The sequence below is a fragment of the Hyperolius riggenbachi genome, chromosome 11 (genome assembly GCF_040937935.1).
Source record: "Hyperolius riggenbachi isolate aHypRig1 chromosome 11, aHypRig1.pri, whole genome shotgun sequence".
NCBI lineage: Eukaryota > Metazoa > Chordata > Amphibia > Anura > Hyperoliidae > Hyperolius > Hyperolius riggenbachi.
Window position 1 is genome coordinate 58732866 of NC_090656.1, and position 24767 is coordinate 58757632.

General features: G+C 45.3%; 1 protein-coding gene across 2 annotated transcripts in view; it reads right to left on the reverse strand.

Moving 5' to 3' along the window:
- The window catches only part of JPH3 (junctophilin 3), a 183160-nt gene that overhangs the window by 70420 nt on the left and 87973 nt on the right, over positions 1-24767 (reverse strand). The window contains exon 3 of one of the 2 annotated variants that reach the window (XM_068260161.1): positions 16686-16760. The exons of the other annotated variant lie outside the window; for it this stretch is intronic. Within the exon in view, the coding sequence (XP_068116262.1) occupies positions 16727-16760 (34 nt within the window). The 3' untranslated portion in view covers positions 16686-16726. Of the gene's footprint in view, positions 1-16685; positions 16761-24767 lie in introns of those variants that run through there. 2 annotated transcript variants of the gene reach the window in all.

Consider the following 24767-nt stretch of genomic DNA (forward strand, 5'->3'; position numbering starts at 1 on the left):
GAGAAGGGAGGAGGGACGAGCAGAGAGCAGAAATGTTTGTTTGCACGTAATACCCACATGCTGCAATCATATGCTTTACATATATTTCACCTATATGTTCATCTGTATACTGTGAAAGCAAACGTCGCACAGTGAAAGAAAGCATTCCCCAAAGCATTCCCAGAAGTGAAGTGCAGCTGTTTAGAGCAGTGCAGGAGGATCATATTGTGCTGCAATCACAGTGCCTGCAAAGTTACTGAGCTGTGCTGAGCTGAGCCAAAAGCTTCCCACGTGTTCACTGTGCACAACTACGGAACAAACAGCCTATAATGAGCAGCACATTTCAGCCAGTATGTGTGCTTTACACATATCTGGCAGTGGCACCGATGTCCCCTCTCTCTCATCTACCTGTGGCTGTGCAAGGCTGCCTCCCCTCCAACAGAGCGATCCATCTCTGCTCTGCTTCCAGGACCCCGCTGCCCGCTGAGAGGGGGCGTGTCGCTCCTGGCCCCGCCCCCTTTTACAATCCGAATCACTCATTTTGATGATTCGGATGATTCGACTCACAAAATAGATTCGGATCAAAGATCCGAATCGTTCATGATCCGGACAACACTACTCTGCACTCACAACAAGCTGGAACTCTAGTAATGTTAAAGCGGGATTGTCAGCCATAAAATCAAATTCCCTTTACCCACTGCTCTGTGTTTATTATGTAGTCTACATCCTGACCCTGCATTGCAAGCATTCCAATGTAATCATAAATGTGTTGGCTGTAATGAATCTTATCTCAGTCATGGCTCTATTCTGATACATTGCAGGGGAGACGGAGAAGGAATCTTGTTATCTCCCCACCCACGTTCCTACTCCTCACTGATTGTCTAAGGGTAGTTCAGTGTGACACAAGGCTGAAAGAGAAATACATGTCACCCAACTGCAGAAGCTGCTGAAATATTATCTATGCTGTGCTAATGTGTTTACAAAGCAAGCTAGATATGACAGTGCAGTTTTTAGTACAGAGCTCAGTGGGGAGGAGGTCTGGCAATGCATACACCATTTCAGGCAGGAAGAAAAAGAGTAAAGGAGGAAATGACATCAGGATCAGCTTCAGTCAGAGGAAGTAAAGATGGCCTGATGCCTGGGACATTTTTCTCTTTATTATATAAGATTCACTGAAATCAAAATGTGGACAGTACAATACATCTGTTATGTAAAGACAACAAATATTTATCTACTTATATATGTTTTGTTCTGGGATAGTATGGCTGACCCTGCTGCTTTAAAAACATCTTGAATGCAAATTATATTTGGTTACACTAATTGGAGATTATTCGCTTACAAAATGATTTGCATGCAAAAACATTTCTTACTAGACCCTCAGCAACCCCTTTCCCATTTAAATCCTGGACCCTCCATAGGATAAGAACAGCTTCCCTTGCTTGTGTATGTTGCAAAACGGACACAGCGAGCAGCCTACTGGGGATGGACATTGAGGTTAATTCATAAAGCATTACCGAAACAGCTGACTTTACCTAGCACTTAGGAAAATGTCAATTCATAAAGGCTGTTATCGCATGAAAAGCTGAAATTACCGAGAAGTGAGGTAAATTACTGACTTGTGCGGTAATTACCTCAATACATATCAGTGAGGCCTGGTGCACACCAAAAACCACTAGCAGATGCGCAAAACGCTAGCGGATTTTGAAGCGTATTTTCTTATTATTATGAAGCGTATTGCGGTTTTGTGTAGCTTTTTTTGTGTAGCAGATTACAGATATTGTTACAGTAAAGCTGTTACTAAAAAGCTACTGTAACAAAAACGCCTGGAAAACCGCTCTGATCTGGCGTTTTATCAAGCGCTTTGCATTTTTTCTATACTTAACATTGGAGGCAGAAACGCCTCCGAAATCCATAAAAATGCTGCAGCCCGGGAGTTAGTGTTTCAGCTAAAACCGACCCGCTCTGGTGTGCACCAGCCCATTGAAATACATTAGCTAAGCGGATTTACAGGCGGATGCGGCCGGCGGATCGCATTCGAATCCGCTCGGTGTGCACTGGGCCTAAATGTCAATTCATAAAGCCTACAACATGCAGTAAAGCCACGAACAATACCATCTGCTTTGAAGTGGTGAAAAGAGAGCAGAGTCTGTGAGAGGAGACTGTGCTGGGAGCTGTGACTCACAAGCGGAGCAGTGAGAACTGTGACTGACAGGAGCAGGGAGCCAATAGAAACAAGCCCCTGTCTTCTGCAAGTCTGGATGATGGAATCTGAAAGGCCCCGCAGCCTTTTCAGGCAGGACAAGCTTTTAACCCCCCCCAGGCAGCAGCAGAGCGAGATAAGAACAAAACAGGCTTCCCATGAATACCTTAGGATGTTTGGCTGTTTAACCTCTTGAGTTCCTGTTTGAAAATGTGTAGGAGCTAGTGGGGAAAATCCAGGCGCGGAGCTAGGGGGGGTCGGGGTAGGACAAGTGCCCCGGGGCGCCGGGTCCCCAAGGGCGCCCAGCTGAGCTTCGGGGTTGTTTTTTTTTGCGTGGCTGAGGGGAGCAGCGCAGAGAAGAGAGAGAGCTGTGCTGACTGGGGAAGGGGGGCCATCTCCCCCCTCCTTCCCTCACCTTAGGTGCTCTCTCTCTCCCTCGCTGTCCCCTCCAATGTCTGTCCGGTGGCTGGCAGCGGCGGGCGGAACTCACCTCCGTCTCGCTCCAGCGCCGGCTGAAAGTTCGGGTGCGCAGCCGCTGCTCTGGTCTGGACCAGACCAGAGTAGCGGCAGATCCATCCGGCGCTGCGACGAGACGGAGGTAAGTTCCGCCCGCCGCTGCCAGCCACCGGACAGACATTGGAGGGGACAGCGAGGGAGAGAGAGCAGCTCTTCCTCTTCTCTGCGCTGCTCCCCTCCTGCTGGGGAGGGGGACACCTGGCTACCTACTCTGGGCACCTATACCTCTGGCTACCTACTCTGGGCACATATACCCCTGGCTACTGGCTACCTACTCTGGGCACATATACCCCTGGCTACCTACTCTGGGCACATATACCCCTGGCTACCTACTCTGGGCACATATACCCCTGCCTACATATATTGGGCACATATACCCCTAACTACATATACTGGGCATATACCCCTGGCTACCTACTCTGGCCACATATAACCCTGGCTACCTACTCTGGGCACATATACCCCTGCCTACATATAATGGGCACATATACCCCTAACTACATATACTGGGCATATACCCCTGGCTACCTACTCTGGGCACATTCACCCCTGGCTACCTACTCTGGGCACATATACCCCTGCCTACATATATTGGGCACATATACCCCTAACTACATATACTGGGCATATACCCCTGGCTACCTACTCTGGCCACATATAACCCTGGCTACCTACTCTGGGCACATATACCCCTGCCTACATATAATGGGCACATATACCCCTAACTACATATACTGGGCATATACCCCTGGCTACCTACTCTGGGCACATATACCCCTGGCTACCTACTCTGGGCACATATACCCCTGCCTACATATATTGGGCACATATACCCCTAACTACATATACTGGGCATATACCCCTGGCTACCGACCCTGGGCACCTATACCCCTGGCTACCTACTCTGGGCACCTATACCCCTGGCTACCTACTCTGGGCACATATACCCCTGGCTACCTACTCTGGGCACATATACCCCTGGCTACCTACTCTGGGCACATATACCCCTGGCTACCTACTCTGGGCACATATACCCCTGCCTACATATACTGGGCATATATACCCCTGGCTACATATCCTGGGCATATATACCCCCTGGCTACGTGGACTGGGCATATATACCCCCTGGCTACATATACTGGGCATATATACCCCTGGCTACATATACTGGGCATATATACCCCCTGGCTACGTGGACTGGGCATATATACCCCCTGGCTACTTATACTGGGCATATATACCCCTGGCTACATATACTGGGCATATATACCCCTGGCTACATATACTGGGCATATATACCCCCTGGCTACGTGGACTGGGCATATATACCCCCTGGCTACATATACTGGGCATATATACCCCTGGCTACATATACTGGGCATATATACCCCCTGACTACATATACTGGGCATATATACCTCTGGCTACATATACTGGGCATATATACCCCCTGGCTACATATACTTGGCATATATACCCCTGGCTACATATACTGGGCATATATACCCCTGCCTATATATACTGGGCATATATACCCCCTGCCTACATATATTGGGCATATATACCCCTGGCTACATATACTGGGCATATATACCCCCTGGCTACGTGGACTGGGCATATATACCCCCTGGCTACATATACTGGGCATATATACCCCTGGCTACATATACTGGGCATATATACCCCTGGCTACATATACTGGGCACATATACGCCTGACTATATATACTGGGCACATATTATTCTCCTGGCTACATATACTGGGCATATATACCACTGGCTACATATACTGGGCACATATACCTCTGGCTACATATACTGGGCACACATACCCCTGCCTACATATACTGGGCACATATACCCCTGGCTACCTGTTCTGTGGACATCTCTACCCCTGGCTACCTGTTCTGGGGACATCTATACCGCTGGCCACCTATTCTGGGGACATCTATACTGCTGGCCACCTATTCTGGGGACAACTATAGACCAGGGGCTACCTATTTTTGGGGAACCACGTCAGATTGAGTGTATTTTGGAGAACTGCTGCCAGGTGAGAGGTGTCTACCATATTAAGGGGGCATTCTACCTATTTATGTCTTTTTGGGGGCCTCATGGTTACTGAATTTGTCTTGTTGGGGGCCTCATGATTTGTTGGGGGCCTCAAGATCGCTGAATTCGTCTTGTTGGGGGCCTCATGATTGCTGAATTTGTCTTGTTGGGGGCCTCATGATTGCTAAATTTGTCTTGTTGGGGGCCTCATGATTGCTGAATTTGTCTTGATGGGGGGGGGGCTCATGATTGCTGAATTTGTCTTGGAACATGCTGGAAGGTACATACTGAGGGAGGGTGGGTGAGCGTGAGCCTGCTAACCTCCATATACATTTGGCTCCACCCATAACCACGCCCACATTTATTATGTGACCACGCCCCTTTTTGGCGCGGCGCGCTGCGCGTGCCGCAACCTTAACTTTGGGGGGGGCGCATTAATAGTCTTTGTCCCCGGGCGCTGAAAATCCTAGCTACGCCTCTGGGAAAATCATCTAAGCAGGACGTGTCAAGTTTCTTGGAAGTTAATCTAAGCTGCGGCAATTAAATAGAATGTTAAAGAGAATCTGTATTGTTAAAATCACACAAAAGTAAACATACCAGTGTGCTAGGGGACATCTCCTATTACCCTCTGTCACAACTTCGCCGCTCCCCGCCGCATTAAAAGTAGTCAAAAACAGTTTTAAAAAGTTTGTTTGTAAACAAACAAAATGGCCACCAAAATAGGAAGTAGGTTGATGTACAGTATGTCCATACATAGAAAATACATCCGTACACAATCAGGCTGTATACAGCCTTCCTTTTGAATCTCAAGAGTGGCTGGATGGTGTAATGGTTAAGGGCTCTGCCTCTGACACAGGAGACCTGGGTTCGAATCTCGGCTCTGCCTGTTCAGTAAGCCAGCACCTATTTCAGTAGGAGACCTTTGGCAAGTCTCCCTAACACTGCTACTGCCTATAGAGCGCGCCCTAGTGGCTGCTGCTCTGGCGCTTTGAGTCCGCCAGGAGAAAAGCGCAGTATAAATGTTATTTGTCTTGTCTATTTGTCTATTTGTGTGTTTCTTTCCCCCTGCAGCTCACTGAAGAGTTACAAGCTGATTGTTTCTTCTTGCAGACAGCTCTGCCCGGTTGTCTGTAATTCTGCAGTATGTGACTCATCAGTATGTGAACAGAGGATTTATCCAGCTTGTAAAAGATAAGAGAGCAGAGAAAAGCTGGCTAATGTAAATAACACACAAACACAGGGGAGTGTGCATAGAGGGGGCATGCATAGCAGATCACACTGAAGAGTTGGCAGCCTTCCAGACACAGGACGACAAGTCCGACACGGGAAAGATAAGCTGATTTATTACAGAGATGGTAATAGTAGAAAGTGCTGCAGTAAGCCAGAGCACATTATAATAGGTTTAGGAACCTGTAGGATGGTAGAAAACACAATGACATTTTTTTTACAGAGTCCCTTTAAGAAAGAGTAATAGACAGATTCAGAGCAGATTCAGAGCAAGCAAAGGCAGTATAACAAACCATGTACATCTAAAGGGAGGTCGGGAATGCCTCTCACTATTGTAATGCCCTCACTGCACGAATAGCTTGTAACAACACAGACACTCCACTCACTTCTGCTGTTACAAACAGGTTTTTGTCAATGGGCTTCAGTAATTTACCGAACTTCTACCGCATGTGTGAACATTTTTATGAATTAGCACACAAAAGTTTAAAATACCGAACGCGGTATTGTCCCGACCAGATTTTTTTTTTTGTTCCAGTTCCAGTGTAAGCGGGGCCTTTGGCTGGCAGCTAATAAACTCAACCCACCAGCAGCTTACATGTACTGCAGAAGGAAAAACAGATGAAGCCGCGGGATGCTGCATGCAAGTGATGTCACACAACCGTTAATTCACACACCTCTCAGCAACTCTAACAATGATCTGATATGAATCAGATGAAGGATGCAAACTCTATCCATGCAATAGGAGACAATTGTTAATTAATCCAGTTCAAGCGTAATGGATCACTGATAATATCACCACTGGGAGGCTTGGGGATCTCTGGAGACATGTTAGTAATTCAGGACCACTGGCTCATTAAAAAAAGTCTTTTGAGATCTAAAAACATGCTTAGAAATGCCATAAATTACAAAAGACTGTTGAGAGCTGAAGACCTGTTAAAGGATACCCGAGATGACATGTATCATGATAAGATAGACATGGGTATGTACAGTGTCAAGCACACTAATAACTATGCTGTGTTCCTTTTTTTCTTTCTCTGCCTGGAAGGTTTAAAAATCAGGTATGTAAGTGGCAGTTCCTGTCCTTCCAAGCAAAAAATGGCTTTTCAGAGCAGGAAAGAGATGAAAAGGGCCAATAGTTCATAGATTTTAGCTCTGGCATACTTCAATGAATGTGTCATTGAGCAGAAACAATGAAACAGTAAAAACTAGATGTAAAGAGAAACCATAACAAATAATTAAACTTCACCCCAATCAGTAGCTGATACCCCCTTTGCCAGGAGAAATATATTCCTTTTCTCAAACGGATCATCATGGGGCTCTGTATGGCTGATATTGTGGTAAAACCCCTCCCACAGTGTGATGTCAGATCCTCACAGCTCTGAGGTCCTGACATCACACTGTTGGAGCTTTGTTATGTTGTGCGAAATAACAGCTGTTTCCAACTACCAAAAATGCAAGCAGCATCTCCTTTCAGTGACATCACCTGCCAGCAGTAAAAATGTCACCATGTGATAAATGTCAGACTGTTAATCAAGGAGAAGAAAGCTTTTACAATGAGCAAACACTGACTAAATCATTTATACATAATTATTGTAAAAATTAAGCACTTTTTTTATTACATTATTTTCACTGGAGTTCTCCTTTAAGTATAAAATACAACTATGGGATATGTAAAAAATGTAATTTCTAGGAGAAGGAGGATATCAGTTTATTTTCACCTCGGGTGTCCTTTAAGGTGCCCATACACAGGCAGATGGGGAAGTAGATTCGACCATCAGGTAGATAACGCTCTGACTGAATCTGAGGTATTACAATACTATTATTATTTATTGGATTTATATAGCACCAACATATTATGCAGTGCTGATAAGGTTACAGACAGTAATAGGGGCGACAGTGGATGCAATAGAGACAACAGACAATAAGGTACACAATGCCTTCTAATACACGGGAGTAATAATTGCAGTGATTCAAGTTCACATTCTTTGAGCAGAGTGCACAGAAACACAAGGAGGGAGGACAGCAGTATATAGGAAAAAAGCGGGTTGGCACTATGGTGTAGCAAGCGTGCTTGGGTAGCCTTCTAGGTGCCCCGTTTCCAGCTAAGCGTGCTCTGGTGAAAAGTTTATACAGAGTGGCAGAGGAGGCAAACAAGCATAGAAAACCGGCACTGCTAAAATGCTGTATTTATTGTAGACTTCATGTGGTAACAAGCGTGAGCATACATGCAAACACAAAACGAACTGCACAGTGGAAAAGTCAATATTGAAGTGGGGTACCTGGTGGTGCGGTGGGTGCTAGGTTGTTAAGCCTGACGGCCGTTTCGCGCACGTCTGAGCATCTACGGAGGCTGCCTCCGTAGATGCACAGACGTGCGCGAAACGGCCATCAGGCTTAACAACCTAGCACCCACCGCACCACCAGGTACCCCACTTCAATATTGACTTTTCCACTGTGCAGTTCGTTTTGTGTTTGCATGTATGCTCACGCTTGTTACCACATGAAGTCTACATTAAATACAGCATTTTAGCAGTGCCGGTTTTCCATGCTTGTTTGCCTCCTCTGCCACAAGGAGGGAGGACCCTGCCAAAGGCTTACAATCTAAAGGGTGGTGACACGATAGGAGGGGGCTGAGTAGAATTTACTTTGGTCAAATTTTGCAGAGAGCTAATTGGTAAACACAGGATGTTAACAATATGTCTGCTTCCATGTATGCAGGAAGTAGAAACGCTGCAGATTTTTTGCAGGATTTGTATCAGCTGTAACAAAGAAATGTTGTTTCTTTAAAGGTTCTCATGCTGTTGCTTATCTTATAGAGCAGAGAGGAAGTTCTGAGTTCAAGTCAGCTTTAAACGCAAACTAACTAGAGGCCTTGCTTAGTTATATACACAGCCTGAGCAAATGTAATCAGGTGGGTCTACTCAGCTGAGTGGGTTAGCATATCAGAAGTTGGGGGTAGTATCCACAACATGCTCCTGCATATCAACCAGGGTGTAAAGCTAGCCATACACTCATTGATTTCTGCCATCAATATACGGCCGATTCGATCGCTCTGATCGAATTGGCGAGAAATTGATGCAGCAGACAGCATGATAGATTGACTGATCGATTTCCAGGCAAATTTGATCGAATAATTTGATCGGTCTGGACAAAAGATCTAGGTTGATCGGTGGCTGGTGGCAGATGCGTTGCATTGGATCAAATATGGTTGCTTCTGCCCATACATGGTACAATTTTTTTCATTTTTTTGATTAGATCATTTTGTTTGATTATTCCATTAGATCAAATATAACGATTTTTCCAACATGCCTGATCAGATTTTTATTGAAAATATAGGATAATCATTAATATTTCTTGATTGAAAAAAAAAAGATTCTTTTGACTTTCATGCGATTCGATCATTTTGGTCAAATAAACAGGAAAATCTAACAGTTTTATTGTACCGTGTATGGGCAACATTAGGCTGATCATAACAGATGGAATGGAACACACACGGCAATATTCGTAACTAGATACCATATATAAACATGAAATCTATAGGAAATCTGTGCAGCCACCTTCTGGGCCCCCCAGGTATGTGTAGTGTAGTGTACCTAGGGGCGTAGTGTACCTAGGGGCGTAACAATAGACCCTGCAAGGGATGCAGCCGCAGGGGGGCCAGAAGCCACAGGGGGCCCTGTCCTGACAGACTGAGAACTAAGGGCAAGGAGATAAAAAAAACTTTCTGCTGCTTGTTAAGTTGTTCTAATGACTGCATCTGCTCAGCCACTGATAAGGAATCATACAAAGTTTTGCAGACAAAGATTTGTAGATAGTCCCCATTCAGTGTGCAGCAGGGTCTTCTGTACAGCCTGTTCTACCTCCAGCCTTCCTACCCCTCCACAAGTGCTGTGTCCTGTAGTGATGCTTGAGGAGTTTGGGCACAGAGAGAAGGTGGGAGGGGGCCCCATTCAAAGTTTTGCAGGGGGGCCCCGTGATTTCTAGTTACGCCCCTGGTACTGAACCCCCCCACCCTTCTTGGGCATGTGGTGACTGTTGCTGGCTCACCTGTCTGCTGGCACAACTCCTCCTGTGTCCAGTGACTTTCACCATGGCTTGTACCCAGTGACCCCGCCACATGTATGTGACATTAGTATATATGACATATCACATGGTACAAGCACCCCCAGTGGCCATGGAAACAGACGCGGGATATGTGGAGGCTCGCTAGAGGACATGTGAGCCTGCAACACTCACCACGGCCTGAGGGGTGCACATTTTACACGGGGGAGACCAGCCGGGGGTCCGTCAGTCGTCGGGAAATTGAATGCCGCATAAGATCATGCCAGCATACCGGATCAATCTGTTCAATCGATTGGAAATCTTCATAGGCCTACGTAGGAAGAATCTTCCGTGCCATGAACAGCGCCACAGAATATGTTGGCGCATTATAAATTATTATTACAGTAATAATAATAATTGTCACATTTTGTAGCATACAATATAGTAAGTGACGGCTAGTAAATTACTCACTACAAGAGACTTCTGAGGACAGTCAAAAAACCTCTTTGGAATTCTCAAAAATTAGAAGAGACCACCAGTTCTTCCACGTTTTTTAAAGAGGCCATTGCAGACCATTATTTGTTACAAGATACTTCTGAGAACTGCCATTTGTTTCAACACATCCCATGCAGAGCTCAAAAATATTACAAGAGACTGCTGAGAACTGCCAGTTGTTTCAACACACCCCTGCAGAGTTCAAAAAAATCACAAGAGACTGCAAAGAACTGCCAGTTGTTTCAGCACGCCCTTGCAGAGCTCAAAAACCTTACAAGAAACTGCTGAGAACTGCCAGTTGTTTCAGTACAACCCTGAAGAGCTCAAAAACATTACAACAAACTGCTGAGAACTGCCAATTGTTTCAGCACGCCCTCGCAGAGCTCAAAACATTATAGGAGACTGATGAGAACTGCCAGTTGTTTTAACACACTCCTGCATAGCTCAGAAACAATACAAGAGATTGCCCAGAACTGCCAGTTGTTTCAACACACTCCTGTAGAGCTCAGAAACAATACAAGAGATTGCCCAGAACTGCCAGTTGTTTCAACACACTCCTGTAGAGCTCAAAAACATTACAAGTAACTGCGGAGAACTTCCAGTTGTTTCAGTACACCCCTGCAGAGCTCAAAAACATTACAAGAGAATGCAGAGAACTGCCAGAAAAGTAGGAGACAAGAGGAGCATTGGGGATTTTGCTGCACAGATTTAAAAAGTTCATCCTCTTTTTAAACAGAGATTATTAACTGCATGCAGATATTTTTTTTTTACATAACTTCAACAATTTGCTGTTCTACTGTCCTGACAGTATAAACTGGAATAAAATATTGCAGAGTTTGTGCCTTGCGCTCGAGTTTATAATCATAACCAGCCAAGAGTATTCCAGCACTGACAGGCCATCTCGTGTCCTTGTTATCAGTGTCGCGCGTCATTAGTTGAGAGTGTGAAGGACGTCAAAGCCCTAACATGTCACCGTGCCGATGCGGCTGTCACCACCGTAAGGTGAACAAGCCATTGTTACCGTCTCAGATCTAAAATGTTACAACACATACCAAGAATTTGGGATTAGCAACCCATACATAGGTAAGTACATTAATTTTCTGAATCATCATTGTCAGGCACGAACTTTGTGCATAACAATTTAGCAAAGTTTGAAAACCTTGAACTAATATAAATAATGTACTATTTTATTCAGTTGTGTAATCACTTTTAGCATTAATTATATTTTTAAATACAGTTTTAAAACCTTAAAGAGGCCCTGTAATGACATATAGTGAATGCAGTAAATTATACATTAATTAATAAATTATGCCCACATTTACAGTAATTTTCCTGGTTTCAGCATCAGAAACACCTCCTCTATCTATATATTGCTGTGCATTGGAAGGAACCCCACTCTTCCAGTAATGTTTAGCCTAGGCTGTTTAGCTATTGTGGAATTCTCCTCCCAGAGCATTGTGGGTGACCAGGTATATTTTATACTGGCTTTAGAATTCTCAGAAACAAACATTCCACCGAGCTGCACCTGACAGGACTAAAGATGGTGCCACCTGTAATAAATTTCAGAATGTAAATCAGGGAAAGGAAAGATTTTATAATGGGCAAACACTGACTAATATATAAATTAAAATTGTAAAAAAAAAAATACGCAACATTAATCATTGTTATTTTCACTTCAGTTCTTTAAAGCAAATCTGGGAGATTCTAAAGTAAAATATGTAGAGGCTGGGTTCACATATGACATAGCGTGAAAGGTTGCGTTTTTTGGCATTCGCTAATACAAAACGCATATGCGTTTTGTATGCGTTTTTCTATTGCATTTTATGTAAATCACTAGGAAGAAAACAGAAAGAGAAAATGCATCACTAAAAATTTTTTAAAGCAAAAACACATTAAAAAAATCATGAAAAATGCATACCATTGCGTTCCCATTGACTTTCATTTTGTGCTTTTTGGCAGCCATCCTGTATATTATGCAACAGAACCACTGTTTTGCGAAACGCATACTGTAAAATGCATAGAAAATGCATATGCATTTTTTTACAAGCATTTTTTTCCTGCGGCCCATAGACTTCCATTAGCGCTACGCTAGTGTTTCTGCCAGGTGTGCACCCAGCCAGATACTTACCTCAGGAGAGAGAAGCCTCTAGATCAGACATGTCACACTCTGGCCTGTGGGCCAAATTTGGCCCTCAGAGCCATTAAATTTGGCCCTCAAGTGGTTTCCCCACCTTGCATTATGTTTAGACCACCAGGGAAGCTATATTGGGGGTGAAGCCCTAGAACACCAGGGAGGCCATATGGGGAGGTAGGGGAGAAGCACTAAACACTAGGGAACTGTATAGGGGAGGCTGGGGGTCTCTAGACACCAGGGAAGTGTATAGGGGAGGGAGGTGGCCAGTAGACATTGAGTTTGGCCTGTGACTAGGCCACAGTGTACAATTTTGGCCCACTTTGTATTTGAGTTTGACACCCCTGCTCAAGATCCTTCTAAAACTTCCCCATCCATCTTCTTCCCTCCTTTCTAGTGCTGAGACTCCCAAAGTTTCAGGGAGCTCGCACCTGCACAGTAGCAGGGTGCCGTCACTTCGCCTCAGCCTAGCTTGTAGCCTAGCTTGTTAATCTCCATGCTAGCGTGCAGGCATGAGCTGACTGTGCCTGTGCAATGCAGGTAAGCGGTCGATAAGGCCATGTCAATGGCTTGTGGGGGTCTCAGTGCTGAAACAGTGAGAAGGAGGGCAACAAGGGAACTGAGGAGGATTTCAGGACTGATGTACAGATCTATGTAAACATATGTAAATGGGCGTCCCTACATAGGGCAAAATGGGGCATGCCCCCCCCCCCAGCCGGCCCACCCACCCTGGGGTGGCAGGGAAGAGAGAAAAGGGAGCGTGTGGACAGCGGTGGGGGAGGGGGGAAGTCTCCCCCCCTTCTTTCAACTTTAGGGCTTATCCCTTTAGAAATCAGCGGTGCGGGCGGCAACGGCGGGACACTTACGCTATTACCAGGCATGAGCGACTCTCTCTCTCTGTGAGCCGCTGTGCTGGTCTGGACTAGACTGGGGACACCTCTAGATCTGGCTATCTATACTGGGGGGCACATGTCACTACCTGAACTGGGGGCTCCTGACACTACCTGAACTAAGGTACCTGTCACTACCTTAACTGGGGGCTCCTGTCACTACCTAAACTGGGGCACCTGTCACTATGAAATGCTGTCTATGCTGAAATGCTGTCTATTTATGTGCCTCATGACTGCTGAATTTGTCTTGTTGGGGGCCTCTTGAAGAAACAATCACTAGATCCTGATTCTGTAACCAACTACAGACCTGTGGCAAACTTACCATTCCTATCAAAAGTTATCGAGAAAGCAGTCGCCAACCAGCTAGAAGCCAGGCTTACAGATAACAACATCTTTGATACTTTTCAGTCAGGATTCAGGAAAAGGCACAGCACTGAAACGGCATTAGTCTGAGTAATGAATGATCTACTTACTGCAAGGGACAAGGGTGATTGCTCAATTCTGATTCTTCTTGACTTGTCAGCAGCATTTGATACTGTGGCTCATGAAATACTAATCCAGTGACTGAAGAATTACTGTGGCCTAACAGGTACTGTTCTTAGCTGGTTTCAGACCTTCCTATCTGGCATGACACAGCAGGGCACACACTACTCTAATCCAGCGCCACTTGCCTATGGAGTTCCACAGGGTTCTGTACTATCACCATTACTCTTTGCAGTCTACATGCTCCCACTGGGCAAAATAATCCAGAACTATGGCCTAGGATACCATTGTTATGCAGATGACACACAACTCTATCTGTCCTTCAAGCCTGGCACCCAAGACCCATCAGCATCCATAAATGCGTGTCTAGTGGATTTACAAAATTGGATGAACACCAGCTGGCTGAGGCTGAACTCTGACAAAACAGAGGTGTTGGTGGTAGGTGGTCCACACATGATGGATAAAGTTCAGAACGCTCACCACCTCAAACAAGCAATTGGGGGAGATACTGTACAGTATAAAGACTCTGTGCGAAACCTTGGGGTGATCCTACATGGAAATCTAAAACTCAGACAGCAGGATCAGCTGTCATCAAGTCTTCCTTTTTCCATCTAAGAAATATAGCGAAAATCAAACACTTTATCCCAGCTGAAGACCTACCTGCCCTGGTTTACAAATTTGTATCCTCCCGCCTAGACTACTGCAACGCCCTGTTCATTGGATCGACTGATAAGGTTCTGCGCCCCTTACAGCTAGTACAGAATGCTGCAGCCAGACTCCTAGCCAATGCCCCCTGCAGCTCACACATCACCCCAGTACTGCAAACTCTTCACTGGTTGCCAGTAAAATGGAGAATCAATTTTAAGATCTGCCTGCTGACATTCAAGGCTCTACACCACATGGGACCCAAATACATAGCGGATCTATTGGAACTTTATGCCCCTCCACACACCCTCCGCTCCGCCAACAAGATGAAGCTGGTTATTCCCAGGATACACTTAACATTTGGTGCTCAGGCCTTTTCCTACGCAGCCCCTACTCTATGGAACTCACTTCCACAATCAGTACGAGAGGCTCCTTCTCTGGACAGCTTTAAAAAAAGGCTAAAAACTCACCTCTTTTCCCTAGCCTTTGAGACTGCATAATGCAGGGTCACAGCGCTTTGAGTCCCCAGGGAGAAAAGCGCTATATGAATATTATTGTTATTGTTACTGAATTTGTCTTGTTGGGGGCCTCATGGTTACTGAATTTGTCTTGTTGGGGGCCTCATGATTGCTGAATTTGTCTTGTTGGGGGCCTCATGATTTGTTGGGGGCCTCAAGATTGCTGAATTTGTCTTGTTGGGGGCCTCATGATTGCTGAATTTGTCTTGTTGGGGCCTCATGATTGCTGAATTTGTCTTGTTGGGGGCCTAATGATTGCTGAATTTGTCTTGTTGGGGGCCTCATGATTGCTGAATTTGTCTTGATGGGGGGCCTCATGATTGCTGAATTTGTCTTGTTGGGGGGGGTCACATGATTGCTAACTGCGAGACTATAGAAAAAGCTGAATCATCATCATATGAGACAAGAGCATTAAACCTACTTTTTCAGCTTTTTAAAACAGAAAATGAAACTGGGAAGTTCTAAAAAAAAAATGAATACATTTTTTCAGGAGTAGGATGGATGAAATTGTTTATCTTCACAGTTTATTTTCAACTTGGATTTTCCATAATGTTCATGTATGAGTTAAAACGTTTGTATTTAGTTTAAATTGCTGTTGGCACTTTGCGATAGATAAGTGACTTTTGGGTTGCAGTTTGGGCACTCGGCCTCCAAAATATTCGCCACCACTGTCCTAATCTAACGTCCCACCATTGCTAAGTTCATGTAAATCTGTCTCCAACCGTGACCACACCCATATTCTGGCCCATGACCAGACCCATTTTTCTGCACGGCACGCTACGCACACCACACGACGTGCTCCCAATCTTCGACACTTCTTCCTCCCCCCCTTTTGCCCCCCCCCCCCCCCCCTCTGGAAAATGTTCTGCGGACACCCATGTATATGTGTACTTGTCTATTCAAAATTTTGTTAAAGGAACACTCCAGTGTTGGAAAAAGAGCCGACTGATTTTGGACTAGTCCATCTCTTCATGGGGGATTCTCAGGGTTTGTGTTTGTTTTCAAAAGCATTTCCTGAACAGCAGTTTAACTTCCAAAATAATAAGATACCAGCCAGCCTCCCTACTCACTGTTTTGGCAGTTAGACAAATGGCAACTGCCATTCAGGAAATGCGTTTGAAAACAATGCAAACCCTGAGAATCCCCAGTGAGAAGATGGACTAGTTTAAAACCTGTTGGTTCTGTCAGATTAACTGCTTACTTTTTTCTATGGAGCGGTCTATTAATTTGACTCTAAACTTTCTTATTTTCAAGTTAACATGAAGGAAAATTAACCAGAATAGAAAGAACCAGTGCGATTTGTATTATAAAACAACATATTTTTCTTATGACACTTTATGGTACGTGTGACAAGGGGTGTGTTGGGGGTGTGATTGGGGTGTGGCAGGGGCGTGGCTTAGGTGTCCCTCTTTCGTATCTCAAAAAGTTGGTAGGTATGCTTGAATTTGTCTCCAGTACTGCATCTTTCAGGCTCCCCACATAAGAAGGCCACTGAGATGGTTTCTCTCACATCTGTGAACTGTTTTCTATGCAGCAAGTCTGTTTGTTGCTCTCTAGTCCATTTCCTCCTTGCCTGTGTCCAATGTGCTGTGGAGATACAGGAAGGCATTCTTAAAGCAGGAGGATTAGCCATATTATGCCAGGGAAAAACACATATATAAGTAGATAAATACTTGATCTACTTACATAACACATGTATTGTACTGTCCATGTTTTGATTTAAGTGAATTTTATATAGTAAATGAAGATAATTCTGTTCCTGGTGGGAACCATGTCTTTTGCCCACAGTTTGAGGTTAAATACTGATGTCATTTTTTCCCTTAACTTTTTTTATTTTCTCCTCCAATTGCTGAGTCACCTCAGCCTTGCTTGTAAACACAAGTGAGCAGAGGATCATGTTTCAGCTAGGCAGGGAAATAAAGCGAAGAGGAGGAATATATTATAGATAAATAGAACCCCCAGCATGCAACTGAATGGCAATGGCTATTAACGGGCCAGTGCTCCTAAGGTATGTGATAACTCAAAACAATAACAGCAGAAAAAGTTTTGAAAATTTTGAATGCAGGATTAGCATCTTTATCACTTCATACACTCAGACCAGTTGCTGTTGAAATTTTTATGGTGACAATGACAATCCTGCTTTAAGGTGCCCGCACATCTATTGATTTTGCTGCCCGATCAACCATCCGATTCAATAATTTAATTGCTGGATGAAAATCGGTGCCTGCAACTAACATGCCCAATTGACGATTCATCCAATTGTAGGCTGAAAGTATCGATCGACCATGCTGGAAAATATCAGCTTGATGTGATCAATCAGGTGCGCAGCAGTAACGGCGTGCAATATAGTGACAACTGACGAATGCAACCGAACCCCTGGCGGCTGTCCTCACAAATGTAAATGTGCCCCCCTGATGCCCGGTCTCTTCTGCTCCTTCTCTGCTACCAGGCACATGTGTGGCGGCTGTGTGATGGCGGCGATTATGGGGAACCAGCGGAGACCAAGAGCAGCCAGACAATTGCAGCGGGAGCAGGTGAGATGTGAATGCACAGGCACCTGTGTGTTATGGTGGGGGAGGGGGTGCACTGTAACATTTTGGTGGGCAGCAGCCGGGGGTGGAGGCGGCATCTCGAGACTGATTCCAGAGAGATTTCATGCTGAAATTGATCTTCTTGAATGGGCCTGCAGAGTATGGGCAGCCTTAGCTGTAATGTTTGGTGCAGGGAATCTCGTTCTGCGATGCTGGAATGTGACTCATAGCGAGTAATAACGTGGACAGACGCCGCACACGCGGGGGCCTCATGCAGGCAGTGCCAGAGTCATGGCAGAGAGGAGCCATCTGGACACAGAACCCGGCTGTCCCTGGCATGACTCATGCAGACTCCCTGCCTATTCCACATGTATGCCAGGGAGAGAACAAACTAATGACATATATTTATATAGGGCAAGCCCAAGATACAATGTAAGGATGATAGCTCTGGGATGGTCTTGTCTTCCTGCTGGCCTAAAGCTGGCCATACATCTATTGATTTTGCAGCCATCCGATTTAACGATCTTATTGAATTGGATGAAAATAGGTGCTGCCATGGGAGGCAATACACTAGGGCATGCCCGCCCCCTCCCCCCCCCCCCCCCCGAATGATTGTGCCCCCCTTCCCCTGCTCAGTAACATACAGTTAACTGTTTCCAGGCTCCAGCAGCATACAGTGAACAGGATAGTGTCTGTCAAAATCTCTCCGTGTCGTCCTAGGTCTATGCAGGTGTTAAGTAAAACAAGTGTGTTATCTATTTGCCATAAATCCCTAATAATTCTTGCAAGATCCCCTGTAATTAATGTATCTGGATGACACTTACACTATTTGCAAAAAGAAATCTCCATACCTCCTTCTGATTGTATGTTTTATCATTGTCAGTCAGCAGGAATAGAGTCTGAAGAAGGCTTACAAGCTGAAAGCTTACTGTTTTTCTTTTAAATTAGTCAATAAACTAGAGCTTGTATTTTACAGACAGGAGGTTTTGAATCAGTATAAGGAATTACACACACAGTGTTCCTCTACCTCCTGCCTCTTCCCCCTCCCCTTTCCAGGCTGGAGCTGGAATGATTTGTCTGTGATCTGTCCACACAGGAGCATTTTGCTAGTAAGCAAGGATTAAAGCATGCCAGCAACCTAGCCAAGTACATCTGGAGGTAATTTGGTTTCTATCATTGCTGAACTATTTAGCCTTAATTTTATCACCAGGATTAGGCAAAACATATCCAAAGCTGGCCATACAAACATCGATTTTGAACACCAAAATGGGCCCCACCAACCAGCCACCATCCCCTTCTTGTGCCCCCCCCCCAAATATGAAGCTGGAGCCGCCACTGAGGGCCGCAACAAGCATGTATCGACAAGGATTCGAATGTACCAATCTAGCAAGCTGAAAAATCTCAATCCGATGTGATCAATCATGTGCGCGATGGTAACAGAGTGTGATGCCGTGACAAACGCAACGGACCCCTACCCGCTGTTCTCTCTAATGTAAAAGTCCCCACCTAGTGCATTCAAATCTCTTACTTGTCCCGCTGCCGCACCTCTTGGTCTCCTCCGCTGTCTCTCCCCTGGCTGGGCTGAGCATGTGCATTACTTCCTGACTGGAGGCGAAGCAGTAAAAAAGGGGTGCATGCGGTAAGTGGACTAATTGGGAGCCGCCATAGGCTCCAATGCAAAATATTGGGCACCAGAGTGGAAATTGGGGCACACAGTGAATAGCGGCTGCTGGTACAGACATAGCTGTTTGGTAGGTAGTTTGTGCAGGGGAGGGGAGGTTAAGGGCTAGGCATTAGGTAGGTAGTTTGTGTGGGGTGGGGGGGGGGGGCGGGGATAGGTTTAGGCATTAGGTGGGTAGTTTGTGCAGAGGGGGGAAAGGCATTAGGTAGGTAGTGTGTGTATGCGCAGGGGGTGGATAAGTTTGGGCATTAGGTAGGTAGTGTGTGTGCAGGGGAGGAAGGGATAAGTTTAGGTATTAGGTAGGCAGTGTGTGTTCGTGGGGCATAGGTAAGGCATTAGGTAGGTAATGTGTGCGGGGGGGGGGGGGATGTAGGTGATGAATAGTTGAATAGGCTGAGGCATCAGGCAGGTAATGTGTGTGTGTGGGGGGCATAGGTTTAGGCATTATAGAGGTATTGTGTTCGGGGGAAGTTTAGGTATTAGGCCGATAGTGGGGGGGGGGGGGGGAGGGGGTAAGGGTTAGGAGTTGGTGGGAGGATTCTGTGTGAGAGTAGGGCTAGGTTTGGCCAAAGTGAAATATTGGTATTGAATACCGAATATTCTTTTACAGTTAAATATCCGTATTTAATACTGATTTCTTACTATCAGCGTTACTGTGCGGCCACATTTCCAGGCGCGTTTATTTGATGTACGTGGCTGGGGGAAGCCCCAGTTAAGTATAAATGCTGCTATCCTCCATGGGATAGACTTCCAGGGCCCTGCACCAGGTTTGGCTGCAGGAGAGAGCCATGGTCACATAACTACCACTGTTCATGGGAACAAAAACTTTTACTTTTATACAGTTTCTAACACAATTCTGCTGTTCAGAAGAAGGCCTTCTTATTAGCTCATTTTCAGAATTCTTCGAATACCACCATAATTAATTTAAAAAACTAGTCAGTAATAATACCTGGATGAGGGTTAACCATTTTTTTGTTGTGCCTAAAGTTACGCTTTAAAGGGAACCCGAAGCGAAAGGTATACATATGGAGGCTGTCATATTTATTTCCTGTTAAACAATACCGGTTGCCTGGCTTTCCTGCTGGTCATTCTGGCATCAGTATCAGTAGTTTTTGAATCACGCACCTGAAACAAGCATGCAGCTAATCCAGCCACACTTCAGTCAGAAACATCTGATCTGCATGCTTGTTCAGGCCCAGGGCTATGGCTTACTGTATCGGAGGCAGAGGGTCAGCATGACACACAGACAATGTGTATTGTTTAAAGGGAAATGCATGCAAGCTGTTACAGGAAACCAACATCCTCCAGTGGTAGACAGGTCATGTGTATGCTCGGTGTGTATTTTATCCCACAAGTGGGGCTTGCACTCTCTTGCAGGTAAGCACTTATCTGTTTTTAAGTAGCGTTGTTCATTTCTTTGCTATGTACTAATTTAATTCATTTTTGGTCAGCTGCTCCCACTTAGCAGCCTTGCTTTTGGTGTATATGCAGAGCCTTTGGGTTCAAGGTGCGTTTGCAGTTTCTGGGGGGGCTCAGCGCACCTCTGATTGTAGGCCATTCGGAGGCGGCCTGGTGATGCGCTGATCCACCTTTTGCGCAATTTTCAATTTTCGATTTTACTTGGTAGCGCACCCAGGCTATGCATATGCATAGGTTATGCTTTAGTTAGTCCCAAAGGGGGATGACTTCTCCGCAGTGGGAGGGACGAGTACTTAACACGTTGCATGCAAGCTGTTACAGGAAACCAACATCCTCCGGTGGTAGACAGGTTATGTGTATGCTAGGTGTGTATTTTATCCCAGAAGTGGGGCTTGCACTCTCTTGCAGGTAGGCACTTATCTGTTTTTAAGTAGCTCTGTTCATTTCTTTGCTATGTAACCAATTTTTTTTGTGCCTAAAGTTACGCTTTAAAGGGAACCCAAAGCGAAAGTTATACATATGGAGGCTGTCATATTTATTTCCTACCGGTTGCCTGGCTTTCCTGCTGGTCATTCTGGCATCAGTAGTTTTTAAATCACGCACCTGAAACAAGCATGCAGCTAATCCAGTCACACTTCAGTCAGAAACATCTGATCTGCATGCTTGTTCAGGGGCTATGGCTTACTGTATCGGAGGCAGAGGGTCAGCATGACACACAGACAATGTGTATTGTTTAAAAAGAAATATGTCAGCCTACATATCCCTGTCAGTTAAGGGGCCCTTTAACACATTCTGCTGCCTGGGTTTTATAGGCGTCTTGCCCTGTGGCTGTCAGAGGCCTAAGCATCAGATCAGGGAGGTGGAGATGAATCACTGCATCCTCATGTTGCACAGAGAAGGAATACAAAGCTTATCGCGCACACAAGACAGGTGGGTGGCTGCTCTCAGCGACTTCCTGTAGTACAGAGCAGTCAGAGACCTCGGCACTATCAGATCTGAGAGTCTGGAAAGAGACGGCGCTACTGACTACTGCGTACCAAGGTGACTGGAGAGGGCGGACGTGTGCCAGCACACAACAAGCTTTAATGGATTAAGAGGAGGAGAAACTGGGTCAAGTACAGGAATTCCCTGTGTCAAGTCACTGTGCAGAAGTACAGGTAGATGATAAACAATAACATGCAGCCAGAGCAACGCTTACTAATGGCTCACCGACTCTTATCCAGAGGAAAACGCCACCTTGAGCTCTTTGTCCCTTCATTCTTCTCATATAAGCTGAGAAATTGCCATGTTGTAGGATTGTTTGTTCCCAGAGATACACAAGGGAGGGAGGAGGCGCCCAGATAGAGATAACATTTTGATAAAAAACAATAAAATGGAGAGCGCCTTATGTTGGCTCATTGTACTTTTTTGGGCACTTGATTTGGCCTGAGGAAGTGGGCTTAGACCACGAAACATGTTGACAGTGCATAATAAAATTCACTTATTATATGAATTTGTCTTCATTTGTGGTAAGCCACCTAAACTCTTTTTCATGTTATTGTTTTTAACAAAATGTTATCACTATCTAGGAGCCTTTTGCCTCCCTTGTGCATCTACATCGTCCTTTCGATGGGTGTTCTAGTCGGCCCCTTGTGGACGGTGGCAAACCCAGGATTTTCAAGGGGGGATTCCGGAAAGGTCTCCCTCTGCCACGCAAAATACCGTATAATAATATGGTAGGACATCATGCTGGGTACACCTAATGCAATTTCCCGTCCAACCGCCAATGGGTTTGATCAGGAGCAGTTTGGATACAGATAATAATGAGGACAGCCAACATTGGTAATGAAGGGGAAAGCGAAGCATTCACACATCAGGGCACAGGGCTGTGCTCATTCCTGACCTGTTTAGTACCCCAGAGCTGCTCCACGCTCTGTACACACACTGCTGCTACATCCAAAGTCAACTGTAGCAGGGAAAGAAAGGGGGCAGTGCTGTGATTGCAGGATGCTTGCAGATATTCTGGTGTTTTAACTTGTGCCTGTCCCCAGACACTGCACCAGCCCAGGTCTGAGGGGGGATTCTGGGCAGCTGTAATTATCCCCCCCCCCCCCGTGTTTGCCTATGGTGGTGTCACAACACAGTGGACCATCTAGTCTCGTTTTACTAGAGTGCAACCTTCATCCAACTTGCTGGATACCCGAGTGGAGTCCGGTTTGTTGATCTCCACCTGCCTACAGTGGTAGGTTGCCCTTCTGCATCCTTCCTTTGTGGGTATTCTATTCCACCATCTACATCTGCCTCTCACTATTTTTGTGAAATACTACACCATCGGGGCTCCCCCGTTGTCTCTGTGTTTTTTGTCTCCTTGGGGTGCTGTTTGATCACCCCCAGCCTCCATGTTCCCAGGAATGGACACAGCAATTGAACGCTGGTGGTCTGCTATACATTGCAATGCTGAAGTGCTGGGGTTTAGATGGTTTTTAGTGACAGGTGAATAAAAATTTAGAATGTAGTTGGATTTCATAGATAACCTGTGAAAATTGTTCGTGTAATGAAACTTTATCCTGAGTTGTAACTTGTGTCCACCCCTTCATCTCTCATAAAGTTGCTCGCATTGGCTAACCGTCACCAGACTGATGCCCACTAATCCTGTCACCTATATCACATGACTAGAATGGTGACAGCTGCAGCTCAAAGCAGACCCGAAATCTTGCACAGCACACAATGAAAAGTCTTTATTACACATATAGTTGATGAAGAAATTCACTTCTCTGTGTTCTGGTCTGTGCTAGTGCGCATGGGCGGGCTTGTTGACAAAGCACATTTCAGGGGATCCAGGATTGGAACGGACCAGAGAGGGATGATCCTCTCCAGGATCCAGAGGCTTCCCCCTCCCAAAGTGCAACCCTCTCCCCCCACTGCTAACCACTCTGTAACCCCGCCACAATAAAGGGATTTTATGCAGCAGTGCCCGCTTCTCTCCTTTTCATTCAAGACGCTGTGGCATATCGGTGCACGCTGCAGGTAAGCCCACCAGTGGCCGTTCCATCCCTGCCGCATACTGGTGCCAGTTTTTTCTATTTTTCTTGTCTCCACTGTTACCCTCCCAAAGTGCACTTTAAAGGACACCCGAGGAGAAAATAAATGAATGAAATAAGCAATTGTATCTATCTTCCTTTTCCTAAAAATGACTTTTTAAGATATTACACAGTTTTATTTTATGTTTAAATCTACTTTTTAAGTTGTAACTGTTTTATTGTTTTTGCTCAATGACACATTCATTGAAGTATGCCAGAGCTAAAATCTATGAACTATTGACTCTTTTTATCTCTTTGCTGCTCTCAGAAGCCACAGAAGATTTTCTGCTAGGAAAGTGTTTTATAGCTGTAATTTCTTATCAGTGAGGGTCACACTGTAGTCTGACCCAGTCCTGACTCAGACAGGAACTGCCACTTACATACCTGATATTTAACTCTTTCAGGTAGAGGGGAAAAAAGGAACACAGCATAGTTATTTGTGTGCTAGGCACTGTACATACACATGTTTATCTCTTCATGTCACATGTCACCTTGAGGTATCCTTTAACCTGAGAGCCTCTTTCCTGCAGTTTATATTGTCTACCCCACTTTGGAGGGTTGCCTTCAACTGCACCCACATGCACTGGTGGCCATTTTTCCACTCAAGAGAGCAATTACAGCTCAAGAAAGCCCATCTAATCCAAGTGTGGGGACAGGAGTTCTCCATAGACTGTATTGATTGGTTGACTACCTAAGCAACCTCATTTTGTGAGTACCGCCTAGCTAATCTTCCTCCATTTTCAGAACATACTACACTATCCAGGCTGCCGTTATTTCTGATTTTTTTCTTCAAGGTATATCTTCTCTCCCAAGTTGTGCTCAGAAGACACTTAACCATGAAAAAAGGGAAGACAAAGATATTCTTAAAGTGCACCTGAAGGGATGAAGAGTGGCCCTACAGAGA